Below are 17,961 nucleotides of genomic sequence, written 5' to 3'. Positions count from 1 at the left end.
AAAATTTCAAAAAATCTAAAAAATTTGTTTGTGATGTAATATAAAAGGTTTTATGATGTTTAAAAAAAATAGGAAAAACAAAAAAAAAATTAATAATTTATTTGTGATGTGTTAAAAGGTTGTCTGATAAAAGGGACAAAATGGATTTAACGAAAGATCGATTTTATCAAAACGAATTATTTCAAGTACGATTTGTTTCAAGGTGCTTGTCGCGAGACTTGCGCGAGATTTCGTTGCTAGACATGGAGGTATACACAAAAATTTACAGTTTGTGATCTTAACAACTGAGCTTTATTGTCGTTTAAAATTAAAGTTGTGAGTTTTTGATCTGTTTTTTATGTCAAACAAGCGTAACTGAAACATTGGCAAAATTATTATCGGTGCAACTTGCTAACATCTAAAGATTTCAGTCGTAATAACGTGAGGAAAAATGGACCGAATTTGTTCAATTCGTTTTTGTATTGGTCAGGTCTTTTATAGAATCTCTTTGTTCGGTTTTTCATGTAAAGTTGTTTTTTTTTTAATTATATTGAAAGTTGTAACTTTTACATGCACAAAGAGACATAACACTTAGCTCACAACACCCAGAATCATTTTATTAATTAAATTACATCAAATTTCATTACAATTTTTGTTAAGTGCAATTTTTTTTTATTTACAGAAACAACAAAATGCATATTTGTTCAGAAGCAAACATTTAAATATATATTTTAAAAATTATGCTCATAATAATAATAATAATAATAATAATAATTTTTTTTAATAATAATAATAATAATAATGAAAATCAAAATTAAATACCTTTTTGAATATTAAAAAAGTCTGGTTTTACTGATTGGCTAAGTTAAAGAGTGCTTTCTGCATCTCATTGATACCTTGCATATGCAGTGAGATTTATTCGATATTATGAACTATTTTTAATGTTTTAATTTGCAATAAATAGAACAATAATAGAATATATTAACTGCCAATTTTTCTATTTTTTAGATTTAAGTATTGACTATTACAAGAAAGGATCTTAATGAAAAATGGAGGATGACTATGGACAGATGTATGGAGGGGAGGATTTTATGGGGGATATCGGCCTGGAAGATGAGGCCATTTTAGACTATGATGATGGAGATGATAACCTTGACCTTGGATCTGATGAAGAGGAAGAAATTGAATCTTTTGTTGGGTAAAGTTATATAATCATTATCTGGGTTGTTTATATAAAAAAAATATTAGTCATACTTGTTTGATAGAAATTATTTTAAACAAAAAGTAAAACCGATGATATTTTGTGATGACAGGGACAGAGATTATGATGAGAGAACTCCAGAACCCACCATCTCTAAACAAGAACAGCTTAGAATGATCCACCTGAGGAGTCATCTCAATCAGCTAACAGAAAAAGTCAAACACCATCAGTATCTTACTGAGAAAACAAGGTCAGTAACAAATACAGGGCTAAGTTTACTTGTTTTATGGTAGATCTGACAGATTCATTGGGATGTACCATGTGGGGCTAAAAGATATCTATGTTGTTTATGTTCTGTTATAATAAACAGGGATATTTAAATTTTGAGTGAACACTTTATGTTTGTTTTTAAACCTTTTAAAAACTTTTCAGAGAGGAACAGAAGCAGAGTAGAAATCGTATGTCACAACTCGAATCAGAGAGAGACCAAGTCTTCAAGGAAATACAAGGAGCTGAATCAGATAAAAATACGTAAGTCCAGCTGTTTGTCATTTTATTTGTTGCATAGTGCAGAAAATGGTATTTTAAATATACTGTATGTGTACTTAAAATAGTGGGCTTTATATTATAGTGGCTTTGGCACAGACAACAATGCGCTAATTCATGAATACCACTAAGAAATAATTTATAAGTAGAATATATGGCACAAACATGTGTAGCGCTAATTCATGATTACGCCAACAACTCCATATCCATTGATTGCGCTAAATTTTGAATATGCCAAATTATGTACACATACAGTATACTAATACTGTATATAATTATGTGTTTTTTCCCCTTTCAGGTCAGCTTTATACAGACTTAGATCAAGACATGAGAGAATATGTCAGGAGCTAGAAAATGAACATGAACTCGAGAAAATGATTGCAGAGAGATTGGAGCAAGAGGAGTAGGTTCAAATGTCAATATTCTAACCAAAGTATACTTACAATATATAAGTATTAAAAAATAATTTGGTACTGAGTAATTTTTAAAGTATTTTTGTTTTTGTAAAACTTTTGTAAGTCCTCAGTTCACAGTAAAAACCAGATTTAATGATGCTTTTTGTAAAATCTATTCAATATAATGTTCAGATATGAGCTTGCAAAGGTTGAAGTTGAGAGAGGGAAGTTTTTATTAGCTGAAGATGACCTAATTAAACAAGAGCAGCAGTTGGCCAAAGAAAAAACTGATATGGCTCTCCAGCGTCTCCGTAAAGAAGAAATGAAGGCAAAAAGGGCTGTCAGACAGCATGCTAGAAGACAAAGGTATGTAGTATATTATCTTTGTGTGTCTCAATATAAACTTTTTTTAATTAAGTCTATAAAGTTTTTGTTGAAGAAACATCACAATTTATACTTTTTATCAACAAAAAAAAACAAACATATATACACATGAAAAAGACTTAGGGTGTACTTTTGAATATGTATACATTGATCTATTTCCTATTGATATTGAATTACAGAGACTATCAGACAGCAATGGAGGAACAAAAAAGAAGGCAACAAATGGCTCTAGAAGATGCAGAGAGAAGTCATGCTAAACACAGCAAGTTCCTTAATCAAACCATGGAAAAGTAAGCATTTTATCTGAACACTCTTATTGAATTCTGGACATATGTTCCACAAATTTGGTAGTGCTCTCTGGATTTGAGTACTAAAAATTCTTAAAATTTATGTGAGTACATTATTTCATGAAATGACTTTGAATTTGTTGATCAAGAAATATTACATTATTTTGGCTATTTAAAAATATGAGCAATCAAACATTTTAAGAGTGGTTCTTGTGAAATTATGCAATAATAATTTTCCTTGCATATTTTCAGAAAACTATAGTACACCTGAATCAACTGGAACTGAACAATGTTGTCTGGTGTGAAGGTCAGTTGTGACCTCACTAATCACAATTCAATCATCATCACTGTCTTTGTTTTAGGTTACAGAAAAGACAGGAAGAGGAAAATGTGAGGTACAAGGAAAATATGAAGAAAAAAATGGAAATGCTACTGAAATTGAAAGGAGACATTACTGCAAACAGGGTAAATTACAGTTGCTGATTCAGATAAATGTTCAAAATAATTCATATTTGAATGTGATTTTTCAAGAAATTACTTGCTGCCAAAAACTTGCAATATTTAAACAAAATATTGATAGATTAGAATTTGTAAATTAAAACTAAAGCTGGAATGCATTCCCCTATTAAAATTGTCTTATTTTTACAGGAGAATCTGAAAGCTTTACATGCCAGAGATAAGGCTGCCAGCAGAGAAGCCAAACAAAAGGAGGAGGAAGAACGCCAACAAATCCTCCAGAAGGGAGGCAATCCTGATGAGATCCTCCTTATCAGGAAAAGAATCGAGGAGTTTGAACGACAGAAAAAGTATGCAATTAAGCACAATTTGGAGCAGATGTATAAACTTTAATGTAATGTGACCATAGAACATTCTTTTATTTCTTCTCAACAAGAAGTGGAGCATTTTCTGTCCAAGATTATTGATTTTTATTGCTCAAAATTTACAGATTGTATGTTAATAAATTCTGTAATTTGATAATGCAAGCTGGAATGACTTTAAATACTATCTTGTAGATATTGTGTTATACATTTAGAAATCTGTTGAAATCATGTGTAAATTTCAAATTTTCAGTGAATTTGAAAATGAAAAGAAACTAAAGCAAGCCACAATAATGGAGAAAATTCTGGTTGAGGAAGATAGACTTAAGAAAAGAAAGAAACAACAACCTCATCTGTGGACAGATGTCAAATCAGACAAGTCAAAGGTCAGATTTCTTATCATTTAAAAAAAGTAGCACAAAAAGTGAACTGAATTTTAGAAATGTCAGCTACCTTTATATCATAGAAGGAAAAAGGCATGAAAATTTGTTTAATGTAAGACACATATATTTTTTTTATTCAGATCATGGGACCACAGAAAAAGAAGCCATTGAAGATTTTTCGAGAGCTGACAGATTCTTCCATTTTTGATGAGGATTTTATGAAAGAAAATACCTATATCATTGATGGACCAGAAGAGCAGGTACATTGTACTGTAAATGCTTTCTTATATACATGTATTTACAGATGAGAGTTAGAAATGCTTTTTGAATGCTTATTTGCAGAAAAAAATTCTCTTTTCACTTACACAGTAGCATATACATGTGTGATATTTTTTTAGGCCACACAGAGGGAAGAAGGAAAGGAGTCCATGAGAGCAGAAACTTCTGGTGAGGACAAAAAGATTACACCCCTCCCCATCGATTCCAGTGACTCCAGTGATGCTGAGTCAGATGGTCAGTATGCAACTTTTTTTTCTCTAAATTTGAAGACCAGAGTGTAAATTATAATGCTCATAGAACAATGAGTCTTCAAAGGTTTCATGGTTTTGACGATTTTTAGGGGAAGAAAAGGTTGATTTGGCTGTGCCAGAGTTTGAGGGATTGTGGGATCAACACAAACCCTACAGAGTCCCCAAAGACACTGAATCAACTCTTAAACTTCCCAATGGGAGTAAAATGGAGAAGGTATTTTATTTGGGCCAAAAAAAATTAATTTTTCTCAGGCCAAAAAATTCAAAATTCAATGCGGCAGGCAGGCCTTTTTTTTTTTTTTTTTTTGAAGCAGGTTTAACGCCTTTTTTTAAGCCATTTGTTCAACAAAATGATATCTACTTATTCTTAATTTTTGTTATCTGAAATTAGTTATATTATGTATTCAACTTAAATAATATTATTCCAAATATTTATCTAAAAGTCAATTCATAAAATACTGTAAATTTAGAAGAAATATATTGTTTTTCTACTATATTAAAAGATTTTTCTTTTTCAACTTGGAAAGATAGAAAATTGAGTTATTTCCCTTTTCAGTGAATGATTAAAGTATTGATTAATTTTTTTGGGCCTAAAACAACTTTTTTTTTACATTCATTTAATACTTTAAATTTTGTTCACTTTATCAGAAGGTTCGGTAAATGATTACAGTCTGTCACTTTTTTTCTTGATTTCCAGGAAATACTTGAGAAAGTGTTGGATAAGCATCGCCAGGGGATTGTTGTTAAGCAGGTGGCAGCCGGTCGAGAATTCCAGGGCTGTCCTTTCTACAGTAAACCTGACATCATACACTTCAAGGTTAGTAAAACAACAAAGTCCTCGGCAAGTTTGACAACTCGGTCTTTGATAATTAATCATACAACATGTGTATTGCATCATATTACTTTAATGTATTTCACTGCAGGATTTTGAAGTTGGAAAAACTTACAAGAAAAAAGTGACCTTGACCAATGTTTCCTACACTGTGAATTACTGCAAGTACATCAACATTACCGAGATGCTGAAGGACTTTATCGACATTCAGTGAGTGGTTTTTTTTTATAAATTATAAATCTTTTAAACATAAATGCTTAAACATGTAGTAAATTTGAAGATACAAACATGTAAAATTCCTTGAATTATTCTGTGTTTTTTTATCTCAGGTTTGACCCACCAGGACAAATGTCTGCTGGATTGACATGTGAAATGATGGTGACATTTAAACCAATGGTAAAGTGTTTTTCTTGTCTGCATTTTTTTAGAATTTAAGTTTTTAATAAACTTTATTTAGTAAGAGCTCAGAGAACAACACAATGTTTTTAATTTTGTAAATATTGTATATGTAAATTCCAGTTTATAATAGTTTTCATATAAATTCTTTACTCTTTTCAGATAAACGAGGATCTATCTGGAGTAGTGAACTTCCTGTCTCAGACAGGGCCATTTGCAATTCCTCTCAAGTGTACCACAAAGAAATGTGATGTAAGTTTATTTTATCACCCCCCCCCCCCCAAAAAAAGAAAAACTTTGCTCTATTAGAATATCAATATTTTCATTCTTGAAACTCAAAAAGTATTGCTGAAAATATCAAATCAGAATTTTGCAATATAAAGCACAACTGAGGTTATATAATGCTTTTTTTTCTCTTTGTCATACAAGGAATTTGATTTATCAGTAACACATATTTCTTTCTTTACAGTTGTCCACAGACACTTGTCGCATTGACTTTGGAACAACAGTAATAGGAGAGACCCTGAAGAGAACATTTACCCTCACTAACAAGGGGGCCCTGGGGACAAAGTTTGAATTCTTCAAGGTCACTGGTCAGAAAGAAAGGACAGTGACCACAGCTGCTACTTCTTTGGGAGGACTGGTAAGTTCAGGTTTATCATTTTAAAAAAATGATGGTCAAGATGGTGAGAGCAAGAAGGACTTGTTGAGGCTTTGAGTACAGCATAGATTAAAAGTAAGAATGAAAAATCCTGTTATATTGCATCTATTCAATTCTTTTGAGTGTGTGATTATCTATATCTGTTTTACAGACAACAGCAGACACCATTAGAGCATTCAGCCCAGATTCCACATCAGTGGTGGCTAAAAAGGATGTGACTGCTTCCTTGGAGAAAAATGTGGCAGAGGACAAAAAGGCTGCTGATGGTATATAAACACATCTGACATTTGTGTATCAATATTTTGAAAAAAAAAATGTCTTTCATGTAAATTTACCATGTATTAACTGACATTTGTGAAATGGAATTATAGAGGCAGACAAGGCTAGTATGGGAGGTATGGGGACCTCGGATGAACAGAATGGTACCCAGGCCGCGGGGGAGGGGCTCAGTGTCGTGGGTGAGGGGGAACAAGAAGAGGAGCAACGTAAGTCAAACTCAGTGACAACTTTCATGTTGAAATGTGCCTGTTGCAAAGTAGAACAAAATATTAAATAATATTCTTTACCATGAAATTATGAACACAAAAGTACTTTTTATTTCTGTTGGAAACACAATTTATGTCTTTTTTCTGTCTCCCACACAGCACTGCAGGAGTCCCCTGATTTGGCCGTCAGTGAGATGGAGGATTATGGGACACTGGACGGGATGAAGGTGGGGCTGGTGGCCTCTGGAGAGTTAGGTCCCTTTTCCTCCACCAAACTGGAGATAATTTGGCAGCCCCACATTCCTGGCCGAGTGGACACGGAGTTCCTGATCACTTTCACTGACCCCCTGTCTGACAGTGTGAGTGAACAGAGTTTCTTTGTCTTTTCTACTGTTGAAAAAAGTCTGATATTCAGAAGGGAAATTGAGGAAACTGAGGGAATTTATTTTGCTTTTTATTTTTGATTCTAGATCTCCATCCAAGCTGTAGCCAATGCCATAGATGTACCTGTCTGGGTGGAGAGACAAACTGTAGACCTGAAGATCTGTATGTTTGACCGTCTGTACCAGGACACCATTATTGTCAACAATAGGTTAGCAATATTTGACTGTTTAGAATAGTTTCAAAAATTGACTGTGAAATCCATGTAAATTTGGTACTTTTATTTGGTTAACTAATGTCATAAAAAATTCTAAAAAGTCAATTTATATTTTTTACAGAGCAACAACTGCCTTGAGACTTAAATTTGAAGTCTGTAAAGAACTGAAGAACCACCTGGAACTGCTGCCAAAGACAGGATACATCCAGGCACAGTCCAATTTCTCTGCTCAGATGAAGTTTCTACCCAGGTAAAGTCTCTCATAAGCAAAAGAAACTAATTTAGTCTTGGATACAATAATGCACAGTTACAGTAAACATGCTTATAATAAATTCATGCATGTAGCAAATTAATTCATCACAATTTTATCAGATGTAACATTTATTACTAATTAAAATTGTTTATCCCTGGCACTTTGCTACTAACATGCTTTACTGTATATTGTTTGGAACATCATTTTATCATCAAGGCAACTTTTTTTTCTTTCAGGAAAAGTCTATTTGAAGAAGCAGGGAAGTATTTTGACAAAGAAACAGGTGTACTGGAGGCTCCTATGATAATCCGAGTGGCTGATCAGGTAGGATTATATCCACTCCTAAAAGTATGTGATCCACACCTAATACAAAACTCTAAAAGTAAGATTGTTACTCTATTTCTTTTTTATTTATAGACCCAACCAGTTCCTTTCACTGTCCAAGCCGTTTTGACCACATCAGACATGGAGTTTGATACCACTGATATAGACTTTGGCTGCTGTACCATATACGAATCAACAAAAGCCAAAATAAAGCTCACAAACAAATCCATTCTCCCCCAGGAATTTGGTTTTGTTGGCCATCCTGAGGTACCTTGTCATGTGTGCATAATATACTCCTTCTTTGGTTGCCATTTTGGATTGTTTTAAGTGTTTATAATAGGATTAAGCTTTACGCTGTACCTGAATATTTTTAGTTTGTTGAGGTGCAACCAAATGACGGGTTTGGAACCTTGCTGCCATTGGAAACTATTGACCTGGAAGTTATATTTAGTCCCAAGAAGGCCAAGGATTACAAGTTTGAACTGAACTGTAAATCTCTGATAAACAGGTGAGTTGTCTTGAAAATTTTCGACATTTGGGTCAATCGATAGCACATTGTTAATAAAAAGCATTTCACAGTTAAAATTCAAGGTCATGTTATTATTAAATAAACATGTAGCTTTTGAACAAAGTATCTAAATCTGTAATCATGCAGTGAAGACTTTTAGTATATTTACCAGTCAATAAGTATTATTTAGTGCAACCAAATGATTTGGGGGTGGACGAGTTGGAACCTTTGCTGCCATTTGTGACACGATCAATCAAAAATAGCTCCGCCCACTTTATAACTGTGCAGCATCCAAACTTCTGCCAGAGTTCTGTAGATGAGGCCCCGACGGGGAGTACATCCGCAGTATATATATTTCCATGGAAAACGTAAGATTCGGTCAGATTAGTTTTGACAATTTAACGTGGTAGACGTAATCGATTGATAGTAGTCTTAATGGTAAAGGTGGAGGATTTAACAGTAATTGTTGTGATCTATATTTAAAATGTAGATGGAGATTGATCATAATATATTTCAGGTGTCTTAAAAATCCCAGTTTAACTAGATTTACAAAAACAGGATTTACAGAAAATTCTTCGATGGACTAGCATTGATCATGTCATGGATTTTTGTTTTCTAATTGAATTGCGACACTAAAAAGTTAAAAATGAAGTGAAGAGACGTGTGGCTGTCGTCAGCGAGAAGGATTTTAAAAAATAAAAACGGGAAAAAATGGACATGAATGATTTTGCACGACGAGAGTGCTAATATGCAGCTTTCCACAATGAGAGAGGATGTTTTCCGTTATTGCGAATTTTCCTTTTCGTTTGGATCGAAATTATGTGTAGATTCTGTGTGGGATAAGTTTTTAAAAAGTGATTGAGAAATTTTGACATTTTATATTCTCAGGAAAATACCGGGTATTTCTCCAAAATTTATAATAGGAAAACATAGGCATTTACTATTTGTACGTGCTTTTGCTAAATTGAATCAGATTTATTTTTAGACTGTGCTGTATTTTAGATACAGAATAGTTGGCAAATACAATAAGGTATACAGGGCTAATACAGAACGGAAAGTAGCTCCGCCCAATAACCTGTGTAAACTTGAAAAACACCGCTATCGTGTCACAACTTGTGTTTGATGTTTGTCATTTTTTGTTCCCAGGGAGTTTAAGATCCAGTGTAAGGGGGTAGGGGTCCACCCTCCTTTAGAGATGTCTCACCAGGTGGTCCACTTCTCTGCCACCCCCCTGTATGATGTCTCCACCGCCTCCTTCCACGTCATCAACTCCCACACCAGTACAAACGAATTCACCCACCCTGTACCCCGCATTGGAAAAGGTAAAAAGAAATACATGTACCTTGTTTGTAAATGTAGAACATTATATCAACAGTTTTTTTGAAGCAATATGCAACATAATCCAGGTTTCTTTGATAAGAGGGGGTTCTGTTTTCTTTCAGGTGAGATAGCCCCAGTGGGCCCTACTTCCTTTGAGTTTGTGGTACCAGAAGGTGTTCCAGTGACTATATCTCCATCTGTTGGCACTATTGAACCTGGAAAGGTACAGTGGACTATACATTAGGTTACAGTAAAACATTAAGTGGTCCAGATAAAAATATGGATGTTTTTTTTCTTTATTTACAATAAAATTTAAGCCATTTTAGTGAGTCTCATATTGAAACCCCAAAGTAAATATTTACATATACCTTAAGGTTCAGAAAATACACACTCAACTATGTTCGTTTTCCAAGACTGTAAACAAATAACATGCATTTTTTTAAGTTTTTTATGTTATTCTTATGCTAGAAATGCCCTGTGTGGGTGAGGTTTGCACCGGAACTGAATGATCTAGACATCAGGAAGGAGGCGGTCAGAATGGCTACCAAAGCTTTAGAGGCCCAGGCCGAGAAGGAGTTCGAAGAGAGACAGAAAAGAGAGAGGGAGGAGGCTGATCAGGCACTGGTAAGGGGGGAGCAGGAGGAGGGAAAAAGTTATTTATAAACATAAAAAAATCATTATCCATTATCAAAACCATATACATTTGATTTTTTTTTTTCATTGTTCAGGTAAATTTTAGAATTCACTCAGTTTTCTCAAATACATGAACATGATTTTACCAGAATTTTTTCATTAATCATTTATAAGGAAGTTTGTAAGTTTTCATTTTTATGAAGACTCTAGTGATGTAGCAATTATTTTATTTTTACTTTCTGAACTAGGAGGAGGTATGTTTATCTGTTTGCAATATATGTGGGTATCAAGTGTGTGTATAATATACAGATTAATGTACTTTATATGGTTAATATTACAGGATTAATACCAGTAATAGTTTTAATATACGGACAAAACAGAGCCTGCTTCATTATAAAACTAAGTCATGTTACAAAGATATTGTTATACATGTATTAAATTAGAGTTGTATGACACTATAAAAATAAAAAAAATTAATATGAAGTCCAGACCAGATCTCTTTCTGGAAAGTATATCATTTGATTAACATTAAAAATGTAAGGGATTGATTTGCTGATTGATCTGCTGAAAAATTTATATAAGGTGAAGGATACATGTACTCATTAAGATGAAGCCCTACTCTAACATGATTTTACCAAATATGTGGAGTACATTTAACGAGACAGTAATATAACAACAATTTACTTTTTTTATTATATATTTTCTGAATTAGGAAGAGGTATGTTTATTATCTGGAGTAAAAGTGGGTCATGTGTATGTGTGAAATATGCAGATATATATTCACATGGTAACTGGAAAACTGGATGTAATAAAGTGCTTTAATAATCTCAATCACAGAGGAACAGCTTTATTATAAAACTAAAATTACAAAATATTTCTCAATTTAATGCAAGAGTTGTGTGATACTAGAAGAAAAAAAAAACTAATTTAGATTAATGAAAAGATTGTTAATATCTTTCGGCACTGGAAGTAAAATTTTAAACTGGAAATTATTTCTATGGGAGCTAACTTTGCTTTATGGTAGTAAGGCACTGATAAGTCCATGTGTCTTTGTCCTCATTGGTAAGCTTATATATGCAGAAAGTCACAAAAACACATTGTCATCTTGTTCATTTAATCTGTCTGTTTTGCTTAAAAGAAAGTATCTCGCACATTTTGTCTCCTATGTATCAAGTTCAATTCAAATTATTTTTCTTGCCATCTTTCAAAATCATTGTTTACAGCACTCTACCCAGTTTCGGAAGTAATGATTTTTTTCTTTAAAATTAGCAAAAAGCTATGGGAAAAGGAGGAAAAGGAAAAGATGCTAAATCTCCCACAAAGGGCAAAGGTAAAACCTCTCCAGCGCCATCTCTAACTGTGTCTGGACCAAGGGCAATAACTCCTCCAACTGTGGAAACTATTACCAAAGAGTAAGATTTAAGTTCTATACAATTTGAAGACTATTTTTCTAACCTTAGTTTTTAAATATGATAAGTCTACGGTGTACATAAAATACATTTATTTTTGATAGATTCATAAAACATGGTATCTATTTATTTGATATGCAAGACGTTGTTCTATTGCTGTGTATAAAAATTGAGAGGCTATGAAATGAAAACCTTTAACTAGAAATAAAAAATCAGCATAGTATATAATCTGACTGATTGTCTGTGTACAGCTCCCCTGCCTACGCCTCTGCCAAGGCCAGCCTGCTGAGACAATACAGAGGAAGCTTTAGGACTGTCACCATTCCTTGTTATGTGGCCAGTGGGAAATGTGGAAACCCAGGAGAACTTCCCTACAGGTACACGATTACAGTAAAACTTAAGCTGTTTAATTGGAATAACTAATTATTAGGCAAGATTTCAACAATTATGTATGCAGTTTTTTTTCAATATTTGTCTCCACAAATACAAAATTGTTTACATTTTACATTTGTTGTCAGTGTCCACAACACACTGTATCTTGAGGTCCACTGTCCTGTTGTGAAGCCCACACTAGTCGTAATTTCTGACAATGGAAAATCAACACTGGACTTTGGAGAAGTGTCTCTTGGACAGAATATCATCAAGTCTGTCACCATACAGAACATATCCAACAAAACTGTGGAGGTAATCGATTTTATGAAATCTACAAATGTTTAAAAGTTAGGGGAAGGGGGTCTAAGATTGTAGTGTCACAGTGGTAAAAAATAGAAAAGAAGTATACAATTACTTTATCTTTGATCAAATGTAATTCAGTGATTAACAAAATACTTGAAAATGATACAATGTGGAATCAAATGGGTTTCAAAAATATTAAAGGTTTAAAACTGAAAAAAAATATAATACTTTATTTCGACTTTTAGCTCACGTCCTCCATATTGAACACTGGTGGACCATTCCTAATGCTGAATGCCCTGAGAGTCCTGCCACCAGATGGCACTCATACCATACTGATTTCCTATACTCCAGAAAAAGGAGAAGTGGTAAAATATCCCATATTGAATAAATTACAAGAGTTACTTCCCCTTAACACATTATGATTTTATGAGTATCAATAATTTCCACAAATATAATTGTCTTCTACTGCAGTTCCATGAGGTTTTGTAAAAATTGGAATTAAGATAGTAACTTCCCCCTGACACATTAATCTTTTAATAGCATGAATACCAACAAATTAAGCTTATTGTCTTGTATTGCAGTTCCATGAGGTTCTGGAGATACAGACAGGACACACAGCTTTACACATCACACTGACAGGAAAAGGAGTCAGTCCTATGATTGAGATCAACATGCCCATGCAGAATGGTGTTCTAGACATGGGAGCAGTGTTAGCAGGGGAATACATAGAGAGAACCTTTAAAGTAAGATCATTAAGTTAGTCAATCAAAATTCAATTCCATCAACTCTGATAAGGAGAGGGATGCACAGTGATCGCCTGACTGGATCTTCATTGTGTTTTTTATGAATAGATTCTTGTCTTACTCTCCTATGATTTATTTTGAAATTGTCATGTACATAATATACTAAGTATAAGTCCAGTGTAATATTCATTATGATTTGACTGTTTCAGCTGATGAACTCCTCTTCCCTCTCCATAGACTACTCCATCAAGTTAGAAAGTCTGTCTCTACAGCGGCACCATGACGCTCAGGTCATCCCAGCATTTATACAGAAAAACAAAACTAACTATCTCAGTGTCGGTAAGTGTTGATTAGATAAATGTCACTTAATAAGTTCTCCAAAAAATACTTGTATTCTTTTCTTACCATACAGTAAAACACAGATAGAATGAAGCAACAAAACCAATCAAACACATTTTATGATACACATGTATCTATAATTCATAAAAAAAAAATGGATATTTCATTGATTTTTAACTTCTGGGTAACAGTGATTTACTTATAAATGCCTTTTATTTTACACATGAATTTTCTTGTTGATAGGTACACAGAACAACAATGGACAGAACGTATTTGATTTGGTGCCGGCGGAGGGGACCGTGCCTCCTGGTAGTAGCATTGACCTCACTGTGACCTTTGCCCCTGATCATCCTAGCGACCATTACTCAGATGGAGTTCGAATTGAACTTTTTGGAAAGGTAAGTTGAAATGTGCAACATAACAACATTAGAACAGAAAATGACCCTCTTTTTAAGATGTGCCACTAAAGGACTGATTAAATTGTCTTATTTTAAAGATAAATGGATTATTATTTGGAAAAAATATGTTTGTTTGAAACTTGCTGATCTAATTCTAGCCAAATGTTGTTTATCTTGGAGAAAGGAAAGTAAGTCATGATTTGTACAATGTTGTAGATTGCAAGCAATTTTTTTTCCTTTTCGAGGATGACCTAGTAAACAATTCTATATGTTATGAAATGTTTGATAAGGCATATATCAAAATTTTGTGATACATGTGATAAGGTTAAAATGTTATTGGGACTTCCAGCTCACTTTTAGAATTTGAAATATCTATGTCTGTGATACAGGAGTCCTGTTGCTGATCTTTATAATTACTGAAATAGGAATGCTAGTAAACATTTGTTACCAGTAATTGTTTGATGCTACTTTTTGTCCCCCGCTTGAAAAGTGGGGGATATTAATTTGGGTTTGTCCGTCCGTCCGTCTGTCCGTCCGTCCGTCCGTCCGTCCGTCCGTCTTTCTGTCTGTCTGTAACGCTTTCGTTTCCACACGATATCTCGAGAACCCTTTGAGCTTTTGCAATGAAATTTAGCATAGCAACTCCCTATGGACTAAAGAAGACCCCTATTGATTTTGAGGTCAAAAGGTCAAAGGTCAAGGTCATAAATAAGCAAATTCTTTCTGTTAAAACACTTTCGTTTCCACACGATATCTCTAGAACCATTTGAGCTATCGCAATGAAATTTTACATAACAACTCCCTGTGGCCTAAAGAAGACCCCTATTGATTTTGAGGTCAAAAGGTCAAAGTTCAAGGTCGTAAATTTATACATTCTGTCTGTGTGTAACACTATCATTTCCGGGCGATATTTCAAGAAGATTTTGAGCTTATGCAATGTAATTTTATACCAAAACTCCCTAGGACGTCTCTCGCCCCTCTCAAAGTGCCCCGCCCCGTTTGTTTTATTAGTATTTATAGTATTACATGTCGCTATTTTTAGCACAGGGGCATGAGGAGAGTTATTGCGTATAAAACAGGTTCTCGGCGGACTTTATGTTCTTATTACATCTATTAGAACTGTTTAATAAAGGCTAAATAAATCAAACACCATGGATTGTGTAAAATTTTGAGAATACCGAACATGAAAACATGAATATATACATGTATGTGACTTCAGTTCTGCATATACTTCAATTCGGTTAAAGCGCCTCCTTGGTCTAGTGGTTATGTCTCTCGCTTCAAGTGTGAGAGGTCCCGGGATCGGATCTCAGTCGAACCTTCCTCTTTTTTTTTTTTTAAATACTTTTTTTTTTACTAAATGATAGTATTCAGCATGTGAAATGAAAAATTTATGAGGTTATAAAATCATCATTACATTGTGATAAACATTCCATATAAAAAAATCTTCTATACACATAATAAAGAATAAGCAATCAAATCCTTATATGCATATTGACATACATGTATTTTATTTCCTTCAGTATACATGTATACATTTAATAATTCTACAAATTCAGTCAGGGGGAGCCGACTTTTTCCCTAAGCGGGGGACACGAATTCTCTGAATTAGCTTGTTAAATTTACAGTTATATGCTAATTAGTGCTAGTAAATGCCTGAGATATGTACAAGAGAATTTTCAGCATTGTTGAAATTATGATTCCTTTGAAGTAATGAAAGATGTTAATTGACTACATACATATCAAAAATATGAAATTTTTCTGGCATCACTACTACTAAATTTTTCACCATCAATTCCAGGAGGAAACACATAATTTTATGATCAAAGGAATGGCCAAGCCAAGAATAATGTTTGTGGATGGCACAGATGAAAGAACCCCAGAGATTGAATCCCTGGCAGAGGAGACCCCTGTACCCACAGAGGATGAAGGTCTGTTTTCTTAGAAAGAAGCATTGTGCATACCATGTGGGTTTTTTTCCTCCATTATTTTCACTCAACTTGCACAGTTCAATGATATTAAGTTACAGTTTGTCAACTCTATATTTTCAGATGGAAAACTCTTGCCTACTCCTGTTTTGTTCACACTGAGGAGTATAGTTAAAGAGAACGACTTTATCCCCGCCTCCCGTGACCTGATCGTGGGGACCGTGAGGACAATGGCCGTCAGTCAGAAGAAGGTGGGTGTGTCGTTTTATTCCCCTTCTCTATACTCACTGCTTGCTGTGATCCCCAGATATTCTAAACAGAGTTTGATTAAATCAATGTTGAATTATTACTAAAAAGAACTTTTATTTGAATTACTTATGTGTGTGTTATGTTAACCTTTGTTAAAGATATAATTAACATTTTAAAACAATAATTATATATTCTTATGATAATGGCAATCTACTTTTTTATCATTTATAATTCATTCCACATTTTTTATTAATTCAAACATACCTGCACACAAAAATTTACCTTTACATTGAGTGTTTTACTTAATCATGACATTTCCCTATTTTTATCAATAAATCACTTGTTATACATTACCCTCATAATGTTTATGCTTTGTTTCCCCATTGCTAACCTGGTGTGGGTTGTTTGCTGTGTTTGATATAGGACGGAAAAGGTGCTTCTAAACATGGCGTAAGTAACAGAATTGGTTCAGATTTCGTATTTATTTTGATATCACATTTTTGTTATATTTTTTACTCTTTTTCTTGTATGGAAACTATAGTTGTGATGAAATCTTTCGGTTTTTGAAATTGTTGCTTTTTCTTTTTTTGGACATTGAGATTTCTTTTTGTACATGTATCTGTTTGTGATGTACAAGATACTTAAAAAATCCGTTTTGTTTCTTATTTCATTTATTGTATTGCAATACATATATAATGTAATTAATTTTTTTTGCCATTTTAATGAGTGACATTGTATGTGCTATATTGTATTATTTAATGATTTGTATAATATTTTGATATTGTGTATATATTCTCACTAAATAAAAATTTCAATCTATTGAAACAGAATGGTGAATTCCAGTTTGAAAATGTGCAACTTATTACTCAAAAGGGTTTCAATATTGAACCACAAAAAGTAAGTTTATTCAGTTTAAATTTCTTCAAATTCATCATGTAAATAACATATACCTAAACTACAGATGTTAGTAAATGTACTGTAGTTAAAAAAACAGAAAAAAAAATGATTGATTTCCCCACAAAGCAATTTCAATTGCATAGTTTCATGTGTTTTATTATTTTTGTTTCATAAACAGGGTATGGTTGAGGCTGGTGGTCTAAAACCTGTTACATTTACCTGGACTCCACCTGCCGGTCACGATGTAAGTAAAATACACAATATACAGATAAATTGTAGTATCAGTATTCCATGTGTAAAACCACTAATAGAACAATTACGGAGATTCTCTATGTACCACAAATACCCAGTGCTTGTATTATTTCACAAAGCGTACAATTCACAATATAAGCATACAGGTATTTGACATCAATGCAAATCTATACCTTGTTCTTCAACATTTTTATTTTCAGCCAAACACCCCAGTGGAGACCAGTGTGATGTTAACTTTAAAAGGAGATGTGACAGAACAAGTCAAAGTCATGTTACGAGCATTTGTTGTCTCTGAATGAACATTCCAAGTTCTAAAACCTCTCAAGCAATCCTGTGATACAATTTGAACTTCTAAACAAAAAGTATTCTAGATGTGTTATGTAAAGAATATCTATATACTTTTCAAGTGTTTAATGACTGAAGTTTTCTTGGATAAAGCAAATGAAACTGAGACTGTTTTGTTGTTGTCTTTTGTGTGTGTGTGTGAGTGCCAAAACTGAGCCAGATTATCCAGTTGGACAGATATACACATTATCTG

At 33.5% G+C, this 17,961-nt stretch overlaps 1 protein-coding gene across 5 annotated transcripts; it reads left to right on the top strand.

Annotated features, from left to right (window-relative positions):
* The first annotated feature begins 223 nt into the window (after nt 1-223).
* On the top strand, nt 224-17,863 carry LOC134229309 (cilia- and flagella-associated protein 74-like). Of its 5 annotated transcripts, none has more exons than XM_062711027.1 (43): nt 224-248; nt 988-1,177; nt 1,293-1,430; nt 1,613-1,711; nt 2,025-2,129; nt 2,314-2,487; nt 2,685-2,795; nt 3,155-3,257; nt 3,441-3,598; nt 3,864-3,996; nt 4,134-4,253; nt 4,392-4,506; nt 4,613-4,737; nt 5,221-5,340; nt 5,447-5,565; nt 5,685-5,751; nt 5,914-6,003; nt 6,221-6,394; nt 6,564-6,678; nt 6,784-6,897; nt 7,057-7,256; nt 7,368-7,489; nt 7,617-7,745; nt 7,985-8,072; nt 8,166-8,339; nt 8,447-8,580; nt 9,727-9,902; nt 10,023-10,123; nt 10,369-10,524; nt 11,803-11,945; nt 12,194-12,319; nt 12,461-12,626; nt 12,863-12,982; nt 13,199-13,360; nt 13,570-13,699; nt 13,943-14,097; nt 14,256-14,285; nt 15,899-16,028; nt 16,149-16,276; nt 16,698-16,724; nt 17,103-17,171; nt 17,350-17,415; nt 17,624-17,863. In XM_062711027.1, the coding sequence occupies exons 2-43, from the start codon at nt 1,029-1,031 to the stop codon at nt 17,720-17,722; spliced, it is 5,160 nt and encodes a 1,719-aa protein (XP_062567011.1). In that variant the 5' UTR covers nt 224-248; nt 988-1,028; the 3' UTR covers nt 17,723-17,863. The 5 variants fall into 5 exon arrangements, with proteins under 5 accessions (XP_062567011.1, XP_062567014.1, XP_062567015.1 ...); XM_062711029.1 differs by lacking the exon at nt 224-248 and adding an exon at nt 275-315; XM_062711030.1 differs by lacking the exon at nt 16,698-16,724.
* The last annotated feature ends 98 nt before the right edge of the window (nt 17,864-17,961 follow it).

Source organism: Saccostrea cucullata, unplaced genomic scaffold, assembly GCF_032062105.1.
Source record: "Saccostrea cucullata isolate Sc308-1 unplaced genomic scaffold, CSIRO_AGI_Scuc_v1 ctg35, whole genome shotgun sequence".
NCBI classification, from domain to species: domain Eukaryota; kingdom Metazoa; phylum Mollusca; class Bivalvia; order Ostreida; family Ostreidae; genus Saccostrea; species Saccostrea cuccullata.
Note: the sequence above shows the minus strand (reverse complement) of the source record. Positions and strands in the feature narration are given on the sequence as shown.